Source organism: Xenopus tropicalis, chromosome 1 (genome assembly GCF_000004195.4).
Source record: "Xenopus tropicalis strain Nigerian chromosome 1, UCB_Xtro_10.0, whole genome shotgun sequence".
Taxonomy (NCBI): domain Eukaryota; kingdom Metazoa; phylum Chordata; class Amphibia; order Anura; family Pipidae; genus Xenopus; species Xenopus tropicalis.
The window spans coordinates 92,075,250-92,096,467 of record NC_030677.2 but is presented as its reverse complement, the minus strand read 5'-3'; the positions used below and the strand labels follow the sequence as shown (position 1 = coordinate 92,096,467).

The window sequence follows — 21,218 nt, the reverse complement described above, 5'->3', positions numbered from 1 at the left end:
TGGGTCTATACTTTCTGCGTCACTAAAGGCTGGGTTCTCTTCATCTGAGGTATAGGCCTCTGTTTCTAGCTGTATGGGGTCTGGTGATGTGCTGGTCGTTGGGCCAGCTGTAGTGGCTTTGTCTGATGTAACACTCTGGTAAGTAAGTTGTACTGTGGACAGCTTTTCAAGTGAGGAAGAGATACCCAGTAAAGTGGTTTGGAAGGGTTTAAACCAATCGGGTATATCAGACAGGCTTTCTGTATGATGTGGGGAGAGTTTGCTCCATTTGCTGTTTTGAGCATGTTCCTTGGGCTTAGTGTGTTTATGTTGCCGTTTGCCCGTAACCTGAGTTGTTTCTGTGGGTCTTAGTGGGTCCCCTGTTTCTGGTCTGGGGGAGTTAGATACCTCAGACGCCATTTATTGTGGGTAGTGGTAACACAACATGTTTCAAACACTACTTTGCTTAACTGTAGCACTTTTTTCACAAGGTATATTATACAATGACCCCTCACTTATGTTCCATTATTGTACTATCACTTTAAGGAGTTTCCTGAAATGCTGTGTGCTTGGTGGGTCATAGGTCAATTTGGCTTTAAATGAGAACACATGGTTATGGTCTTTGTACACTTGATAAAGGGTATTGACCCGAAACATGTCGTGTTACCACTGCCCACAATAAATGGTTTGCAGTAAATCTTCTGAAGCTTTTTTCCTACTTTTTGGATTTTTGCAGTTGTATTTGGTTGCAGCACAGAGCAACAACTAGGAGCTAAAGCTTTTTTCGTAAGTACTTTATACAAAGTTCACCAATAATTTTTTATTTTTGAACCTCAGACGCCAGGTTAGGCTGCTTAGTGTTAGGAGAAAATACAGTAGAGTCAACAGAGATAAAGGAGGTGCTGTGCCAACCGTACCTTCAGAGCATGGGGCCTTGGAATGCCTGTTGCACTTCCTCTGCCCTGCACAAGAGATCCCTCCCCGCGTTTCTGACTGCGAGCCGCGTCTTCCGGTTGGCGTGCCTCAGTGAGGAGAAAGAATGGCGACGAATTTGAAGAGTGGCGCCTGATGTCGGGAAAGCGCGGCCACCGTGCGATCGGGTGGCTGCGGGGGGATCATTGCCTTCCGTGACAGCGTTACAGCTTGTCTTAGTTGTGAGCCAGTTTGGAGACAGTTCAGGTAGTGCTACAGCATACCCTGTGAAGCGGGTCCCCTTTCTTGGAGCATCAGAGGCAGCACTGCAGCATGCCTTTTTGTCCCCTCTTTTGCCCCCTGGTAGTGGCAGCGTAGGGGCATGCCATTAGTAGTAGTGGGGGGAGGGTCCCTGGCAGCATAGAAGCATACCATAGAGGGGAGGGTTTGCACCCTTAGCCCTGGATAGTAAGGATCTTTGAGAGCGGCGAAAATAAGTAAAAAAAACAAGTCAGAAAGTAAAGAGCATAATAATAATAAAGATAACAATAACGATAACCTGAAAATAAAGTAAAATGGAATAAAATGAAGTAAAAGAAAATAAACTGAAGGGAGCATAGCTCCCAAAACTCCTGCCTCCAGGAAGCAGGATAGCAAAAAAACTGTCAGAGGTGGGGCTAATGCAGGGAAGAGGGAGGGCAGTCAGGAGGACAGACCCTAGCCTGTTCTTTTTTGTTTGCTATCCTGCCTCCTAAAGGGAAGACTGCATTAACCCACTAGTACCTGTGCTGCCTAGGGACGACCGAGAAATATGCACTAACTTCATTTTGGGGTCTCAATGACAGATACTTTGGTAATCCTATGCACAATAGGCATCATACTGTTCAGTGGACCCTTGGCCTTCATATTTAGGAAGTTTTTTCTCGGTACCTAATGCTATGTGGAAGACAAGATGCTTGAAAGTAAAAGCACTGAGGCGATTTTTAGGCATTTCATCAAAACTGTCAATTTTGGAAAAGCATTTTGACTCTGTAGTTTGGATTAGAAAGACTTGGGTGCCCATTTTAAATTCACATGAATGTGTTCTTTCCAAAAATATATGGTTTTGTGGAAGGGGGGGTGTCAATGTAGTTTTTCGTGTTTTTACCAACCAAAAATGCTGTAAATGTGTTGGAATTTTCAGATTTTCAGTAGCTGAAGTGATCTCTGCCAGATACTTTGGTGATTCTATGCACAATAGACATCAAACTTGCCTTACATATTTAGGACGCTTTTCCTTGGTACCTAATGCTATGTGGGAGATAAGATGCTTGAAGAAGCTTTTGGGAAATATTTTTAAGAATTTTGGTACATTTTTATAGAAACAGCTCAGTTCAGAAAAGCATTTGGTACTAAGTAGTATAAAGACATAGTTACCCATTTCGGATTCGGCAGAATGTGTACTTTTCAAAAATATATGGTTTCCTGGGAAAAACCTAATATTCCAGGATTTTTGGGCTTTAGAATCTATATATTCTGCTGAAGTGCTTTGAAAATTCTTTTTTTCCATAAAATATATCTGGTATAAATCCCCATATCATAAAATAGTCATTTTTCTTTCTTTGGTATTTAAAGCTTAATTAGATATATATATCTCAAACATCTGGCACAGAGCGTAACTGAGATGTGAAATTCTGCTGGCACTTAAAGGGTTAAAAGGCTGAAATTTGAAATAATGAATAAAGTTGTGTCCTCACCTCCCTTTTTTTTTTTTCTCTCTACAGGGCCACAAATTGTATATGCTAGAAATACAACTATACTTGGCCAATGTTCCTGAAGAATAACTATGACAAGCAAATTTCACACTTTATTCACCCCTGTAAAAATACACTTACAATACATAGGCACAGTTTAAGCAAAGAGTAATGCATTATTTGCAAAACAATTTATTATATTTTACATTAAAAGGCAACCTAATATCACATTATGATGTAATAAACATAAAAAATGTATTATGAGGTCATCATGCGTGGAGCAATACTCATTGACATTAATTCTTGAAACAGAAGTTTGCAGGCATAGGGCATTCGCACCAAAGATATCTAAAATACAAACAAGATATTGTTAGATAAGCCAATTGTGTTTACTAAATAGATCAAGAATACTAAAATATGAAAGACAGCAGTTAAGAGCTCTCACAAGCTGACAAGCAAAGTTTGGTGCACACAGAATAAGCAACATGTGAATTTTGAAGTAAAGTAAACGAACAGTAAATAGCTTGAAAGACAGGGCATGCTATGAATGTTAACACACAGTAAAAAACATGTACACTCCACAGATATAACAAATGATTACTTAGTCCCTTCATTAAATGTATAGCCATACCGGGGATGACTGATGTAGTTGGCCAGCTTGAAGTATATTGCAATATATGGACAAACAATCCCTGTTTTGCTTAAAAGGGGAGGGCATTTCTTGGTAGCTTAATGCACAGAATGTCCTTGCTCTAGGATCACACGTAATAAAACACTGATGCAGTAAATTAATAACACATTAACTATATGGGTTATCTGTTCTATTATGTAACAACTTGTTCATTTGTTTAATATTGGTGGGTTGTTTACACAAATGTATTGCCCTGCAGCTATACAAACTTTTAAGTAGTTCTGCACACTTACCTGTGTTTTGTTCCGACATCCCCTACATTCATATGTATGGGTTCTTGTATTGGCAATTGCCATCAAGCCACAGAGATTGCAGACATGAACTTGATAAGGATCAGAAGCTTCAAACAACCTCTCTCTTAAGAACTGAGCAGCTCCATGGGCAATCTGACAATCACGTTCCATTTCTCCAAAACGTAGACCTCCATCCCTGTAGGGATAAAGTTTGAACAGATCAGACAAATGGACTGAAATGTGTAATATACTGCTTTCATCACTGTGCATGTGCATATAAGAAAAATCCATAAAAATCACATTTCACTACTTAAGTTCAAGACAGAGAGAAATAAGGCTGGCAATATACTACTGAAAAGAGTCCAAATGGATAGGTGATTTACACATACAGGGTCAAGAGAACTGGTTAGTTAGCGCAACCATTTTAATCTAGTATATTACTATATCTGTTCAAAATGTTGGCTCAAAACATCTTCAGCGCATCTTTTAGCTCACCTCATGGTTAAAGACAAACATTTTTATAAGGTATAACAGGACATCAGTTCAGCATGGACCTCAAATCCCACTCAAATGGAGTGCAGGCTGGCTTCCCCACCTAGTGGTTTTAACTGCTTTGTGTGTCACAAACAGGGGAGTTTCGGCCTCTAGTGCTGCCCTAAGGCCCATGGCCCACTTTGCCCCCTCTGACCCAAAAAACCCAAGCCCAGAGGGGTAATTTAAAAATTGCAATTTTGGCTCTTGAAGTAACTAGGAGTGGCTTTTTTACTACCATGGTAACATCATGGGTGCTGCTGCCTGATATGAGATTTTCAACCCTCCTCATGGCAGAAGCACCCCTGGTTGCATAAAATGTGCGTGTGGCACAGCACGGATCAAAGAATAACCAAGAGATTCTATTCACTGTGAGTCTGGTCCCTGATATCCACTGCTAGAGCAGGCAAGGAGTTGATAACAGTGATTTGTAAAAAATATAACTAGTGCATTAACACTTTAGGGAAAATAGTACACATACCGGGATCTGCCTTCCATGGGTTGTCTATTCAAAATCTGAATAGGACCTCTAGCACGGGAATGAATTTTATCATCCACCATGTGCTTTAATCTCTGGTAATAGGTTGGCCCAATGAAGATCTGGGATGTAATTTTACGTCCAGTGAATCCATTGTACAGAACCTAAATTTGATGGCAGAAATAAAAATCAATTGAAGAGAGAAAACATTTAATCATGTAAGATCATGTAAGCAATGGGAAGTTTTTTTCAAAGAAAAGTAGGAAATAAATAAATCTTTATGAAATACTAGAAAAAAAAGTATTAATTTCATGGTATTTTTGTTAGAATCTGTGTTGGCTATGTGAAAAAGGCTTTCATTCTCAGATTTAGGCTTTAAAAAAAAAAAAAAAAAAAAAACTTTTAGGGCAGTGTGCTCTCATGATTTGTTCTATGGGTAATGACAATCTACTTTAATGCAAAAAGACTATACAATTTTAAATTGTGCACTCTCACCAAAAAAACAATATTCAAATTTAAGAATACAGTATAGATACACGAAACGGTTACCTCATTTCCTCGAAGATGATATCCATAATCCGATAACAGATTTGAAATTTTTTGCACATTTACAGCATCATTAAAGGGTGTTGCATCACCTATTTCCCCTTTGTTTGCAGATACCTAAAAATTAAAAAAGTATAAAAATAAATATTCTCCTTCTATGCTTGCAAATTAAAAGTTGAAAACAGACAATAAAGAAGGACACATAATACAACAGTTTCAGGATTACCTTCCCCTGCAGACATTCAATCAAATGTCCAACTGTCATACGAGAAGGGATTGCATGAGGGTTGATGATAATATCAGGTGTAATTCCTTCACAAGTAAAAGGCATGTCCTAAAAAGAAAAAAAATGCCTACAATAAATAACTTGTTCTTATCTACTGTATTTTAGGGACTTAGGTAATGGTAAAATGCTTATTACCCAGACAAAAAAAGCTATTTAGTAAAAGTCCTTTTCTAAAATTAAATATTAAACAAGAAATTGAGGTTGCCTTTATAAGTTTTCACAAAATGGCCCCTCATTCATATGCTATAATAGTAGATTGCAAAAGAAAGAAGGAAACATGACATACATCCTTAACAGTGTAAATAAAGTGTATTTTGCTTGCCAAACACACAAAAAAAAAAAGAATATGGAATTATTTCTAAGGGTGACTGCTCCCATTGAAAGCTTTTTTTTAATGAAGGCTTGAGGATGGTAAGTCTCCCTAAACCAACACCACTGACACTGCATTTATGATACAAAATTTTCCAGAGTTAATATGGATGAAACTTTCAGCCATATATTTAGAAGTAAAAAACTGGCACCATTTTCTCTGAGTTATTTTAGGGCCATTATACATGAATAATGTATAATAATGTATACATGAATATCTGGAATACCCTTAGAGATACTGACTCCCACTAAACCTGTTTTTTTACACCTGCCATTATGTTTATGTTATGAGCTTCTAAACTGTTATATAAAAAATTTCCAAAGTTTGGTGACATTACAATTAGGAGCAAATGAACTACTGCTCCACAAGGCAGCCATGTTTGTGCTCATCGTCTGCACTGCCATGTAAACACCTCCATAAAAAAAAAACAAAAGGCTTTAAGTAAGGGTAAATGTAACATTAGGATCCTCCCAGTTTTTTTGATGTCAGCTACTCCACTTTTGACAGACCACTTCAGAAAGTCGGGTTGCCAGACAGTCAGGTCCGGGAACTTTAATAGGATTTACTTAGAAAAACAGAACTTTCAGGAACAAATGGTCAGCATGACCTATAGGTATGTTTGGATGAAGAATCATATTTTGAAAAGTACTTTTTTGCTGTCAGTATCACTTTAAGGAATTCTTAGAAAAAATGCTTTTAACAAGTCTCCCCCGGAATACAAAAATCACCCCCTGCTTATGTTTTAATGCCTTTTCTCCACAGCTAGAGCAAATTATGTTCAAATAACTTTGCTGTCTAATTTATTCTGGTTTACATTTTTTTTTGTACATGAATTTAAAAATGCATTAAAGAGATTCTGCCACCAGAAATTAAATATTTTACATCTATCATAACACTGGCTTTGCATACTATTTATAAATATTGCCATAAATGTATTTGACCGATGCCTTTAAATTCTCTAATTGACCCCCATGTCTCCCTATGAGGAGGCAGCCATTTTTGTACAGCAGGAGTCCTTTATAATTAGAAGGTTGGCAAAACAGTCAAGATTTAGGAACTTCAAATAACAATTACTTACAAAAGCAATCCTGTCAGTAAAAAATTATCAATATGACCTATAGGGAACTTTAATTACATTCATATTTTTAAGAGTAGTGTTTTTTTTTTTAAACTCTTTGCAGCATGTACTTTGTCTACATGCTGCTTAAATACTTTAGTAACTGTACAAAAACAGGCACTAAAGCAAATAAAAATCCCAAGGATAACTACATATTTTGACATCAGTGGCAGGTCAACTGAGTGTTCAGTAACATGATTTTTTTTTCTTTTGCCCCTGCACACATATAGGTCTGCAATTGTAAAAAAATAAATAAATTACCTCTTGCCTGTACTGAATACCACAGGTACCTTTCTGCCCATGACGGCTAGCAAACTTATCTCCAATTTGAGGAATCCGAACTGAACGCACCTGAAGATGACAAGCACAAAAACAAACTTTATATTGTAAGATATAATTATAAAACACAATATATAAAGTACAACAATTATAGTCTATATTTTAGCATTTAAATCTACAATGTAAATATATTTCTCAGTGAAAGGTTTATATATACACATTCCCATTAACTAAGATCGAGAAAGCATCTTAGTTCCATTTCCAGCAATAGGCTGATGTGAAGCTGAAAACACAGCACATCTGCACTGGTGTGAGGGGTGTATATATATATTTGTCAGCAAGCTGCACACCATGAGAAGAGATGATACCCGGGTGCCAGTGCAGTAAATGTACATATACAGGGTTGGAAATGACAGCACACGCGGGTTTTTCACAAGACTTGCAAGTCTTTTTCGGCAATTTCCTGAAATCGCCCCGCCGCGTCTGCCATCCCGCCGGCGACTTACATGTTTGCCGGTGGGATGGCAGGGGTAGGCAACTCGGGGAGATTAGTCGCCCGCGAACAGGGAGTTTTGCTGCGGGCGACTAATCTCCCCGTGTGCCAGAGCCCTTAAAGATGTTAAGGTGGCCATACACGCACCGATATTATCGTATGAAACCTCGTTTCGTACGATAATCGGTGCGTGTATGGCATGTCGGCGAGTCGACTGATATCGCAGGAAGCTGCTGATATCGGACGACTCGCCGATCGGACCAGTTTGAAAATTTTGATCGGGCGCCATAGAAGGCGCCTGACCAAAATTCTCCCTTCAGTGCTGAATCGGCAGAAGGAGGTAGAAATCCTATTGTTTCTACCTCCTTACCTGCCGATTCAGCCCTGAATGGTGTGTGGCGGATCTTACGATGTTTCGTGCGACCGATGGTCTTACGAAACATCGTCAGATCGCCACGTGTATGGCCACCTTAAGGCTTTATTCAGTCCGACGTTTCAGCTCCTAGCTGGAGCTTTCCATGTTTACATATCAAAGTGCATGTGCCTGGGGAGGGATGAAAGTTAGTGAGAGCTCAGAGCTGTTCGCAATTAGATTGGGATTATGTTACAGTACATATATCTGCAGCGCATCAGTAGTGCAACTTCCTTCCTGTAATCTGTTTGCTGATGGGCTGAGGCACTTCCTTCTGTGCGTGTGTATGTGTGTGTGTGTGTGTGTAATCCTATAAGTGTGTAAGATCCTATAAGAGCCAGACAGATACTGCTTTCAATAGCAACTGAATGCTTACAAATACATTACTTTAAAGGGATAAAGACACCAGAAATTAAATCTTTTTTTTTTTACATTATAAAACATTGTCTTTGCATGTTATTCATAATTTTGCCTTGAAAGTATTTGTCCGATAATTTTACATTACCTGAGGGTGAGAAAATAGTCAGGTTGGCAAAACAAACAGGTTTAGGAACTTCATGTAACAACTAGAAAGGGAAGTTTAAGAACAAACTTTATGTTGGTTTGAAAAACATGTTACTGAATTAGATCTGATTGGCTGTTGTTGGCTCCACCCAGTTTTTCTAACCTTGGACCACAGTCAAAGTAAAAGACTGTGCAAGGTTTGGGGCCACGGTTTTAATAGTGTCAGAATGGCAGCAATTGATATTTCCCCACTGAAAGTCAATGAATGACATCTATTTGGTAGTTCATGGCTCTGCCCACTTTTTCTAACCGTGAACCATAGTTGCCCAGTGGCTCCACCCATTTTTTAATTCTACCAGATATTGTATATCATGACCTAGATGAATGAGAATCTTCATAGACATAAGGAAGAGGAAACACCCCGGGGTGGTGCGGTTTTTCTCCTAATAAAAGCACCACCAGCCCGGGGTAAAAAGTAAGCTATTAAAGTTACTGGGGGGTGCCTAAAATTTGGCACCCCCCCCCCCCCAGTGATTTTTACCTTTCCTTCTTGTTTAAATGTAAAACAATGACATTTAATGGATGAAATCTGATTGGCTGTTGGTGGCTCCATCCACTTTTACTAACTTTGACCTGCAGTCCACCAGTGACCAACTGTGAAGAGTTTGGGGACCCTGGAGTTATTACTGTGAGAGTGCCAGCAGGTTAAATTCCCCTATTGAAAGTTAATGGGTGAAATCCGATTGGCTGTTCATAGCTTTGCCCACTTTTGGGCATCCAACAAATATGTTTTCATTCAGGTTGAACCCATGACTATGGGTTCAAGTTTGGTTAGTGTAGTCTTAAAGCTCTTAGATTGGCAGCAATTTAAATAAGAAAAATAAGATTAAGGAGCGGAAGAATAAACTGAAATCAAAGAACACTACTATACTACTTACAAAAGCAGGCCTATCCACGAAAAATGATCAACATGACCTATAGATAACTTTTTATGTACATTAATATTTTGAAACTTATTTTTCCATGTTAGAACCACTTTAAAACCAATGTTTATGTATATTGGAAAATTGCTTTTTTTACAATACAAAAAATTTTAAAAAATGGTTTGCGTAAAGGACCACTTTAAAGATGCCAAGAGTAGACCCATTCAGAGTTTAGTATTTTCCAAAATATACATTACTTGAAAACTTGCATTACTTGAAAACTTACCCTAATTTTACAAAACTTGTATCCCTCTTGATTAAGTGTCACCATGACCTGATCAACAATTCCAGTTTCACTAGTACGTAGGAAAGTGCTACAGTCTCTCTTCGTGTAACGGCGATTAGTACTTTCTAACTCGTCTTCATTTTCAGGCAGAGTTACTGTCTTGCCAATAATTACGTCATCCCCTGACACACGTACACCAGGTGCTATCAAGCCATCATCATCCAATTTATCATAAATAGCATGCCTCATCCCTGTGGGGGTTGGGGGGGAGGAATTAAAAAAAAAAACCAAAAAAAAACTATAAATATCTTGAGAAATATAGGTGAAAATCTGATATGGAATTGATTGCATTTATTATTTAAAAAGTAGTCATAGCACTATTATATTCGTTATGCAATCAGTAGAGATTTAAAATCACAAGAATAACGCACATTCGGTTAACCCCTTGCAGAGTAAATGGGGCAATGAACTATGTACCCTACATTTCAGGCACTGTGTTGGCCTGGGTGCAGACACAACAAAGTGAATATGTATTTTTACATGCGTCTGCAACACAATGCCTCTTTGTACAGTCCTGCAGTAGAGTGTTTGTGTCTCAGTTTGAGCTTATGCGCAGACCAAACAGCTTTATGTGGCAGAACCTTTAAACAAAATCACAATTTACTACTTTAAAGGAGAACTAAAGCTTAACAAATAGGTAGGCAAGAATTATTGCACATTATGCTTCGGGACTCTGTAACAGTCCCAGGTGACTACAAACCTTTAAAGCATTAAAGATATGTGAATCCAAATATATCCCCAGTAGCTCCCAGTCATATTTTCTGCCATTTTAGAACACATCCTCTGTGCTGATGTTTGATACCTAAGCTTAGGGGCTAAGTTAGATTCTCATTACATGACAGCTCAGAAACCAGTGCAATTTATATCAGAATTTAGTAATTGGCCCTGCAGCATCAGCTTCTTTGTCACGTGAACCTCATTTTCTGCTTGATGATTTGCATTAAATCCAAGATGACGACCCCCTGCTGTGCACAACATTGAAGGCCTGCATTATTACGGTTGTAGGGATTCTGAAACTTTAGGCTGCTGCATTAAGTTCATTATATAAATATGAAATTTCAACGCATGTTGTTTTTAGGGTTTCGTTCTCCTTTAAAAACAAAATCCTAGAACACCTACCAAAACAAAGAAGTGGTGAAAATAGTACTCCAGCTAGGTGCTTCAATACACTACTTGTTCTTCAGTTTTATGGTTACTCTGTGATTTTATTTAGAGCATAGAAGAAAACATTAATCTTTTTATATTATCAGTGGCATAATTAAGTTTATAGCCTGGGTGTGCTGCTGAACCTGGGTTTGCGCCCCCATGAACCCATTGCGAAGAGTGAGACTAAGTTGCAGTTCTGCTCTGGGACTTGACACATGTCTAAAACACTGTTTTTAGTAATGAGGATGGGAAGTTGTGCAAAGAGGAAGAGGGCCTGGTGTGAATTTTGCACTGGGACCTGTAGGGGTTAGTTAGCTCAGTAATTTGGATATTTTTGATTTTTCTAAAGGTTTTATGAAACTTCTTATCCAAAAGGTAAAAATATTCAAATGCAGATATCTTACCCTGACACGTTTCACGAGTTGGTTTCTCAAAAACTTCTTCCTGGTCAAATCCCTTTTTGGACTCTTGTTCTTTGTATGAACGGTAGAACACAGACCTGTTTAGAGCAAAATATTATTCTCTGCCCCTTTTTTCAATGGTGAAATGCAGCCACATTAACCCAAAATGTATATGGCATCCTCAAATAAATTATCTTCCACTGTTCCTTTATTTTGATTTCTCAAGAGAATAATTACCAGAAAATGTCTAGGCATGTAAAATCAATCTGGGGTAATTTTATCAAGTCAAGAGCATGTACTCATGGGTGTTTTTGCCCTGTGTTTTCCCTGTAGTGGAGCACACCTACAGGGAACCCAACATCCTCCCAAGGTGAATTTATACTCTACTCCCCATATTTTGCATTAAAGGAGAAAAAAAGGTAAAAATCACTGGAGGTGCCAAATGTTTTACAAGACGGAAGAAACAACTTGCTTGTAGCTACGCAGGGCTGGTGCGGTTTTCTCCTACCAGGAGGACCAGCCTGGGGTAGCTGCAGTGAGTGTTTCCTCTTCCTTCTGAATCCCGGGGCCGGCGTAAGCATTAAAGTGGACCTGTCACCCTAAGGAATAATTACAAATTGTTTTCTATTGTGTTTGTCAAGCAAAATAAACTTCAATTACACTATATACATTTTTTTAAACTTATTTCCTTCAGCACTGGAATTCACCATTGCAGAAAACAGGCAGGCTCAATTTTGTGGACACTGTTATTAAGGCAAGCTGTGCATCCTGCCAAAATCTTGTTTCTGTGCCAGTATGGGGGGGACCTGATACCCATGTCCATGCACTGGTTACAAAACTAGATGGTGAGGAGGGAGGGGGAATGTGAGAAGTGCAGTGACATCTAAGTTCTGAGCTGAAAATGAAAGTAACTGTCTGCCCCACCCCTATGCCTAAGGCATAGAGGCGGGTCAGGCAATATATGATTGGCAGCTGGGGCTTTTAAATGCTTATATAATGGGTATAGATGTGTTAATAAAAAATAACTTTGGTTACATGTTTAATTTGAAAAGGGCTTTTACTATACAGCTTTTTATGTCTGGGTGACAGGTCCACTTTAAAGTTCGGCTTTTCACTCTACTGCACAAGTGCAAGCGTGCGAAGACAGAAGAAGGAATAGGAGACACTCGTTTGCAGGTACCCCGGAGCCCAGGGTAAAAGGTAAGCCATTTCAATCCCCCCCAGTTATTTTTACCTTTCCTTCTCCTTTAAATGCTATTTGAAGGACATGGTTTCCTAACTGTATTAACAATATGAATGGCTGTATACATCTAAACACCTTTGCTAAGAATAAACACATAATAAAACTGTTAAAATTACATTTCGCCTATTCATAATATAATATTTGAAAGTTGGGCTATTTCCACTGATCATCTTAACCATTTTTAGATTTGTCAGAATGTGTACATTTAAAAAAATATATGTTTTTTTAGAGGTCTCTGTACAGTGAGGGAGGGTCTTACAGAACATAATATGCAGTCAGGTGTTCTGTTAGCAGTTGACAGGCGAGGAAATTCATATGTACTATTTTCATCTGGAGGCTGTACATATCACATACTTTAGTATATCAATGAATATTGGGCACCAAACTGTTTAGTAGACCTCTGGCGTTCATATTTGGGGTAATTTAATTGCAATATTGCATAATTATTAGGCAGTTTCTTAGAAATGTAATAAAAATTGCTAACTTTGAAGATTGGTACTTTGGTGTAGAAAGGCATCTTTACCCATGTTGGATTCAGCAGATTCAGCAGAATGTACTTTTCCAAATGTTTTTCAGGGGCCACCCTACCTTTTTTCAGCTTTTGCCACACATCAAACTGGCTGTGTGTTTATGATTTAGGTAAATGTAACCAATTTTGGGATCTCAAAGGTTTATCAAAGTACATGTCACTAAGAACATTGGACATCAAACTGTTCAGTGGACCCTTGGGGTACATATTTAGGACGTTTTACCTTGGCAATTAATGGTATGTGGGAGTTGATTGTGAAGTGATTTTGAGAAATGTGGTTTGGTATAGAAAGATATTTACCCATTTTGGACTCAACGTAATGATGTAAATGTGTTCATTTTGCAGTAGATAAAATGACAAAAATGACAGAGAATATAGGTGTATTTTTATTTTGGCCATCAAACTGTCAAGTGGACTCCTGGCATTCACTGGGGTGTTTTATGTTGGTAGCTAATGATATGTGGGAGATAAGATGCTGCAGACAAAGTATTGAAATGTTTTTTTTCAAACCTGCCACTAATTTTTATAAAACTGCTAAATTTAGGAAAGCTTTGCAACATGCTAATTTAGAGTAGAAAGACAGTTTTGCCTATCCTGGATTCATCAGGGTAAACCTACTGTAAGTGTAATATTTGGCCTTGAAATCTAATGTGTGCAGTTTTCTGGATCAGTGCTGGGAGAAGTGAGAAATCTCCATAAAACTATTCATACTCTGTATTGGTGCATTCAGGAGACATTGGACTTTTCAAATCATCGGTTGTATTTTTGTGCAGAAAATAATTTGTTTCTAATATAGTAATATATTGTAGAAAAATATTATTTATTTACATTTAGAAGCCTATATCTACAGAAGTGGAAGCAAATTTTGAAAGCTTAGGTTGACCCGAAAAAAACACTGATATATTGTTTTCCCATTAAAACCTTACGTCCCCCATAGGAAATGCCCCTAAAGCGAAAGGGTGCAAAATGGTCTTGGCAACAAAAGTTCTGTAGTGACCAAATTGGATGGCAGTTAAAGGGTTAAATGAAAAACCACACACACAACCCACTCACTTCTCTAAGCAGCAGTCTTTTAGCAGCTCATTATCAGGGGCTTCAGTAAACAGGTAATTTTATTAGGCCCTCTTCTGCACAGTGCTAAAATTCATTTTTATTTAGTGCCAGGTATAAAAACTATATTTCTCAATGAAATCAATAGGCAAAAAGTAAGTTCAGCACAAGCCTTATTAAACAAACTCATGTTGAAAAGCAATGTATACTGTGTTTTTAACACACTTCTTTTTGTCACAGAAGCCTGATAGATTACTTTCAAATGTGATCATATGGTGGTGCATGTTGGTACTTGTTAAGAAAGAATGTCTGTTATTGCAAATAAGAGTGCAAAGAGCAGCTTACAATAAAGCATTCTAATTTAAATCACCATGTATACACTGATTTAAAAAGTGGCATACTTTTGTTTGGAATAAAACACACAAATTAAATAAATAAATCTAAGTTGGAGAATGTTTTTATATGTTATCACCAATTCTAACAACCACTTACCTGAAAAATCCTCTGTCAACAGCAGAGCGATTCATAATAACAGAATCCTCTTGATTGTATCCAGTATAAGAGGCAATAGCTACAATGGAGTTGATACCTTAAAGATAAACAAATTTAGGAATAAACAGATTCCATATATATCAGCAAACTTCATACACAAACTACATATTTAGTCATACAGGTGAAAGAGTTCGCTTATTAAGTAAAAATGCACAAATAGCCATTATTTTTATTATTTCAGGTTATCATTTAAAAATGTATTTAATAAATTTGTATAGTTTATTAATTCAATATTCATATAATATTTAATAAACAAATTTAATAATTTCATTTTCATTAAAATACATTTAGATACAAACACTAATGTAGTTAAAAAACAACAACATAAAAACACATAGGGGCACATTTATCAAATTCGTATTTGGTCATACTGTGCGTATTTTCTGCAACTTTTTCGTACATTTACGACAAAATTCGTTGTACAAAATCATATTTCCTTGGGCCAGGTTGGAACTGCAGAGTGCCATTGAGTCCTAGGGGAAACTTCCAAAAATCAAGCACAGAAAGATCAAAGTCGGAAAGGTTTTCCCGCAATTTATGAGCACTTGATACGAAAATTTTGTGACTTTCGGATCGCCAATAAGATATTATCATGACCATTCCGATTTTTTCGTAAGCATTTTCGTGATATTTACGATCAGGAATTATTGTATCTAATGCGAATTTTTCCTATTTCGTGATTTGAACTTTGCATTCTCTCGCGTTTTCATGCATATATCGGCTACATGTGTCTGCACCTGAGCGTATTCCATTCATTCGGGTGCAGGCACAAGTAGCAGGCGTAGGGCTGTATTTTCGCCAAGCGTTTTTCCGCTTGCCGAAAATATCAGCCCTACGCCATGTCTGCCATCAGCCTAACACTTTGGCACCTGCAAAAATATACAGCTTTAAGCACTTCGCTTTTAATAACTAACACTTAGAACCCTCTCATATGCTTTTCTATGCAGAGAAATAAGTCCCTTATAAGGTAGCCCTGGCCTCCAAATTAAATATTTTAAAAATTTCTAAAATTCTCAATCAGGGGTGTCAAACTCAATCACATAAGGGGGCCGAAATCTAAAACACAGGCTAAGTCACAGGCCAAATTTTTTATTAATATACTTAGTAAGATACTAAGGGGTATATTTATCACAATGTGTAAAAAGTGGAGTAAGACATTACCGGTGATATTGCTCATAGCAGCCAATAGATGCTTTGCTACTGTTGAAATCTGATTACTGATTGGATGCTTTGGGCAACATTACTGGTAATGCTTCACTCCACTTTTTACACAGCATGATAAATATACCCCTTAGTCTTAGTTACTATGTGAGGAAAATGGAAATTGATCAGGCTGGATGGTCAGACACACTCACCAAGGGCCACATATAACAGCCAGGTGGGCCAGATTTGGCCCCCGGGCCTTATGTTTGACATATATGTTCTAAATGGTACAAAATAAATTGCAATACTGATTCAATATTGTTAATTTGCAACAAATGTTTCCCCCCCCCACATGCACTAAAACATACAAACATCATAAATATGGATGCCATGCATCTTCTGAAATCTTTTATACCAGAAAACAGAGTGGCATTTTGGCCCCCAGCATACAATAACACATTATGTTCATTTTAAGGGTCTGTATCAGTATAAGGTAAATCATTGGTGCAAATATTTATTTGATAAATGAATGGCGGTAACATTTTTAAAATATAGCTTTCTAGGCAGTACTAGCAGACGGCAATGCTTTGGTTAAATATTTAAAAATGACACACATACACACATTATCTAATCAATGGATTCTTAACCTAAGGGTTAGGATCAAAAATAGATCTCACATAGTAAAATGCTGCTTAGGGAATTGTGCAGCCACTTATGATGTACATTACTGTACATGGCAGCAAATATAGGTACTACACTACTAATACTTTAAGCACAAACAGGCAAAGGGTTTTAACACAATATGTGCAACAGTTTTAAGCAGAACTTACCAGCTGGAAGCTCCCTGAATCTTAGGTACTCCATGGACCTTGTAGTTACCAGAGGTTTCTGAGGGTAATATAAAACATGTGCCAAAGTATCCATACGAACATGAAAATTTGTAATATAGACACCCATTGCTTGTTTGCCCATGGCAGACTGATATGTGTTTCTAGGAGACTAAAAAGAAAAAAAAAATAGCATGGTTTTATTTTAAATCAATAGCAAACTTATCTAGCTAGATGGCAAACAAGTACATGTGCAAGACAAAGGTACACACAGCACATTCATAAACACACTAATGGCTATGTAATGAAATGACACTAAGTTGGCCCAGTAACATGCGAAAAATGTGTCGCACAGTTTTTTGGCAGATATCGGGTATGGACACAAGGTAGGCAGATTTTACAGTAGCTGTGTGTTCTCGGGAAGCGCCATAATTTCATTTTGTTTTTGGCATTTATCATTATTGCTGAATTTAAATAATTTATTCTGTATATATTCAATCTTGTAACTTGTTCCAGTTACATTAGCCAGTCTACCTTTGAAGATGGTTTGCCAGCCCAGGGTACAAGGTAAGCAATTTAAGTCACTTGGGGGTGCCTAACACTTTGGCACCCCCAAGTGACTTAGCCTTTCCTTCTGCTTTAAATATAGGTTTCGATCTGGCAGCTTTTTAATTTGCTTTTAATACATGAGTAATTCTAATTTTTTTTTGGGACCATTATTAGGGTCAAAAAAAAAAAAAAATGGTGAATCAAAAAATCTACTGAATCGCAACCAATAAAAGAAATCACCCATATGTTGAAAGACAAGATGGACAAATATGCGTGAATATGGAACCCATGGACAAATAGGCCCAGGACACAACCGAACAAGTACTTTTGGCTAATTCTTTAACATTTCTACATAGAGACACCTTGATGACACAATGTTACAGTTTGTATTTCTATCTTTATTTTCAACCCTACATTGCTTACCTTTTCTTCTCCTTCTACCCCTTACTTCCTCTCCCTCTGTCCTATTTCCTTTCCATCTAGATTCCACATAACCACTTCTGCAGGACTCACTGTGTGAACAAGCGACCTTTGCATCTTGCATTATGATCACAATACAAGTTAAAATCTCTCTATGGCATGTATTCACTATTTGCAAAATAAAGTAAAATTAAAAAAAAAAGTCTGTTTTCTCCTTATATGCTGGTTCTCAGAGCATTTTGGCAACCACTTCTTTTTAGGAGAAGACCTAACGCCCAAATCTATGCTCTTAAGTATTAAACTTAAAGTGGACCTGTCACCCAGACATTATAAAGGCATTTAAATTCCCAGCTGTCAATCATATATTGCCTGCCCCGCCTCTATGCCTCAGGCATACTTTCAGTTTCAATTCAGAACTTTTAAGATGTTGTTGCCCTCCTCACATTCCCCCTTCCTCCACACCATGTAATTTTGTAACCAGTGCAGGGACATGGGCATCAGGTCCCCCCAAACTGGCATAGAAACCAGATTTTGGCAGGATGCAATGCCTGCTTTGCAGTGTCTACAAAATGGTGCCTGTCTGCTTGTTGCAATTGTGAATTCCAAGGCTGAAGAAAATAAGATTAAAATAATTTTTATAGTGTAAGTAAAGTTTATTTTGCACAATAGAAAACAATTTGGAATTAAGTCCCCTTTAAGGAACAAAAACTTCCAGTTCCAGTGTAAATTTGCTCTTTGCAACTAACATAAAATAAGGTAACATTATGGTCATTATTACACAGGGGGTTCTACTTCTTGCACATTTGCTATATGTTCTGGTTCGTTAGAGATCACTAGATCCAGTATAGCATGATTTCTGATCAGCTCTTTAAAGGAGAAGGAAAGGTAAAAACTAGTAAGAAAGCTTTATCAGAAGGGTCTATGCAAATACAGCCATAAGCACTTACAGTCCTCTATCAAAAGAAACATGATTTCTGGTCTCTTTTTTTGTAAACATGATGTTCCAGTGTCTGTCTTCCTCTCAGAAACATCCTTAATTCCTGGGGCCAGAGTCTGCCCAGAGTTCTCTTCTCTCTCCCCTCTTCTGCTCCCCACTCCCACCAGAATGCTAATAACTCCGTCCCCCCTCCCTTAGGAATGTGTGATCTGAGCTATAACGGCTAGACTGCAGGCAGGAAGCTACTTAAAATGGCAGCTGCTATCTTAAGCAAAGGGAGAAAGTTGTTTACTCAGGTATGGTAATGGTTTCTGTGGAATATATTGTTCTAGGTGGCACTAATGTGGAAAATCTATTGGCAGTAAAATGCTAAAATGACTTTCCTTCTCCATTAACAACCTGCAAGTTTTTGAACTTCTTCTCTTTAACTATCCTGGCAATACTGTTGATTCAGTTAGTATTATTAATTAAAATCCTACATTATCAAAGACTTGCCCCAAACTAGCAGACTTTTCTATATACCCCTACAATTAATTTGACTGACACTTTACAATCTGTAAATATTTTGACCGTAAGGCTTCAGGCCCTTCTGTTTCCACCACCACTTTTTCCCTTATATTGGGTTTTAAATTCTACTTGACACAGTATTTTTCTTTTTCCTCATCCCTTGGAAACAAAGTTTAGCCTTCTATATTTCCCACCTAATCGTGTGACTAGCGATATTTTAGCAGTGCCAATGACATATACACTTGAGTGCCAATAACCCCAAATCTCTAATTTTAATAGCCAGGCTTCTTGCATTTGTAAACATACATTTAATACTGGTACCAGCTTGTAACTTGTTTAAATACACACTTTCTGGTGCTTCCTGTCCTTACACCAATATCCCTATCCAAATCTCCATGCCCATGTTCTTATTATGCCCAAATCCTTCTCTAACCTAGCTTGCACAGAAGACAAAGACACTGAATTTTAGGAAGGCAAAATTTAGCTCCTTAAGGGCAGCGCTTCAGGGCATAGATTGGGGCATTATGTTTTCTGATAAAAATACAGAGCAGAAATGGTTGTCATTTAAAATGATATGAAATCATTACTGTTCTCAATTCATTCCATTAATAAGAAAAAGCAGAAGTTTTAAGAATCACCCTATGTGGCTTAACTCTGAGGTAAAGAAGTTAATAGGGAAAAAAAGGAAAGCTTTTAAGAAATATAAGTCAGAGGGGACAGTAGCTGCGTTTAATGAATATAAACACTATAACAAGTGTTGTAAAACAGCAATCCGGAAGGCAAAGATAGAAAATGAGGAGCGCAGCGCGGCCGAGGCCAAGACTAACCCCAAAAAGTTTTTTAAGTATATTAATAGTAAAAAGATGCAGGTTGAGGGTGTGGCCCCATTGAGTTATAATAACAATATGGTTACAGCGGATACAGAAAAGGCAGATGTGCTTAACCAGTTCTTTTCTTCTGTGTATACAGTAGAGGAGCCAGTGGGCCAAGTCCCACCCAATAGCTTCACTGTTGCCTCAGCTCCAACTATACAGTGGTTGGCACAGGATATGGTGCTTAAAGGGTTACACACGATAAATGTAAACAAGGCACCTGGGCCAGATGGAATACACCCTCGGGTACTGAGAGAGCTAGGGGCAGAATTGCAGTGGCCCTTGTTTCTGATATTCTCAGACTCGCTCTCATCAGGTATGGTACCTAGGGATTGGAAGAAGGCGAATGTCACTCCCATATTTAAAAAGGGAGTAAGATCTCAGCCTGGCAATTATAGGCCTGTAAGTTTGACATCCGTGGTGGGCAAGTTATTTGAAGGCTTGTTAAGGGATCACATTCAAAATTATGTAGTGGAGAATGGCATTATGAGCAGTAATCAGCATGGCTTTATGAAGGACAGGTCATGTCAGACCAATTTAATTGCTTTTTATGATGAGGTAAGTAAGAAGCTGGACAGTTGGGATGCAGTAGATATAATCTATTTGGATTTTGCCAAAGCATTTGATACCGTTCCCCACAAACGACTGCTTTCTAAGCTAAGGTCTATTGGTCTTAGTGAAGTCGTTTGCACATGGATAGAAAACTGGCTACAGGATCGGGTACAGAGGGTGGTTGTTAATGGCACATTCTCTACTTGGAATAAGGTCCTCAGTGGGGTCCCTCAGGGTTCTGTACTGGGTCCACTTTTGTTTAATTTGTTCATAAATGACTTAGGGGAGGGTATTATGAGTAATGTATCAGTGTTTGCAGAGGACACAAAACTCTGCAGACCAGTCAATTCTATCCAGGATGTGACATCCCTGCAGCAGGATCTTGACCAACTGGCAATCTGGGCAGCTAAGTGGCAGATGAGATTTAATGTGGATAAATGTAAGGTCATGCACCTGGGATGTAAAAATATGCAAGCCCCGTATACCCTTAATGGGACTGCACTAGGCAAATCCATAATGGAGAAGGACCTTGGAGTCCTTGTAGATAATAAACTTGGCTGTAGCAAGCAATGCCAGGCAGCAGCTGCAAGGGCAAACAAGGTTTTGAGCTGTATTAAAAGGGGTATAGATTCACGGGAGGAGGGGGTTATTCTTCCC

General features: G+C 38.1%; 1 protein-coding gene across 2 annotated transcripts in view; it reads right to left on the bottom strand.

The window, feature by feature from the left end:
- Positions 1-2,724: 2,724 nt before the first annotated feature.
- polr2b (polymerase (RNA) II (DNA directed) polypeptide B, 140kDa) overlaps positions 2,725-21,218 on the bottom strand; it is a 67,431-nt gene continuing 48,937 nt past the window's right edge. For both annotated transcript variants that reach the window (XM_018096491.2, XM_002937552.5), the window contains 10 exons: positions 16,728-16,896; positions 14,695-14,791; positions 11,384-11,478; positions 9,774-10,024; positions 7,138-7,227; positions 5,330-5,437; positions 5,107-5,220; positions 4,561-4,721; positions 3,549-3,744; positions 2,725-2,972 (listed from right to left, as the gene is read on the bottom strand). In XM_018096491.2, the coding sequence (XP_017951980.1) occupies positions 2,883-2,972; positions 3,549-3,744; positions 4,561-4,721; positions 5,107-5,220; positions 5,330-5,437; positions 7,138-7,227; positions 9,774-10,024; positions 11,384-11,478; positions 14,695-14,791; positions 16,728-16,896 (1,371 nt within the window). In that variant the 3' untranslated portion in view covers positions 2,725-2,882. The remainder of the gene's footprint in view (positions 2,973-3,548; positions 3,745-4,560; positions 4,722-5,106; positions 5,221-5,329; positions 5,438-7,137; positions 7,228-9,773; positions 10,025-11,383; positions 11,479-14,694; positions 14,792-16,727; positions 16,897-21,218) is intronic.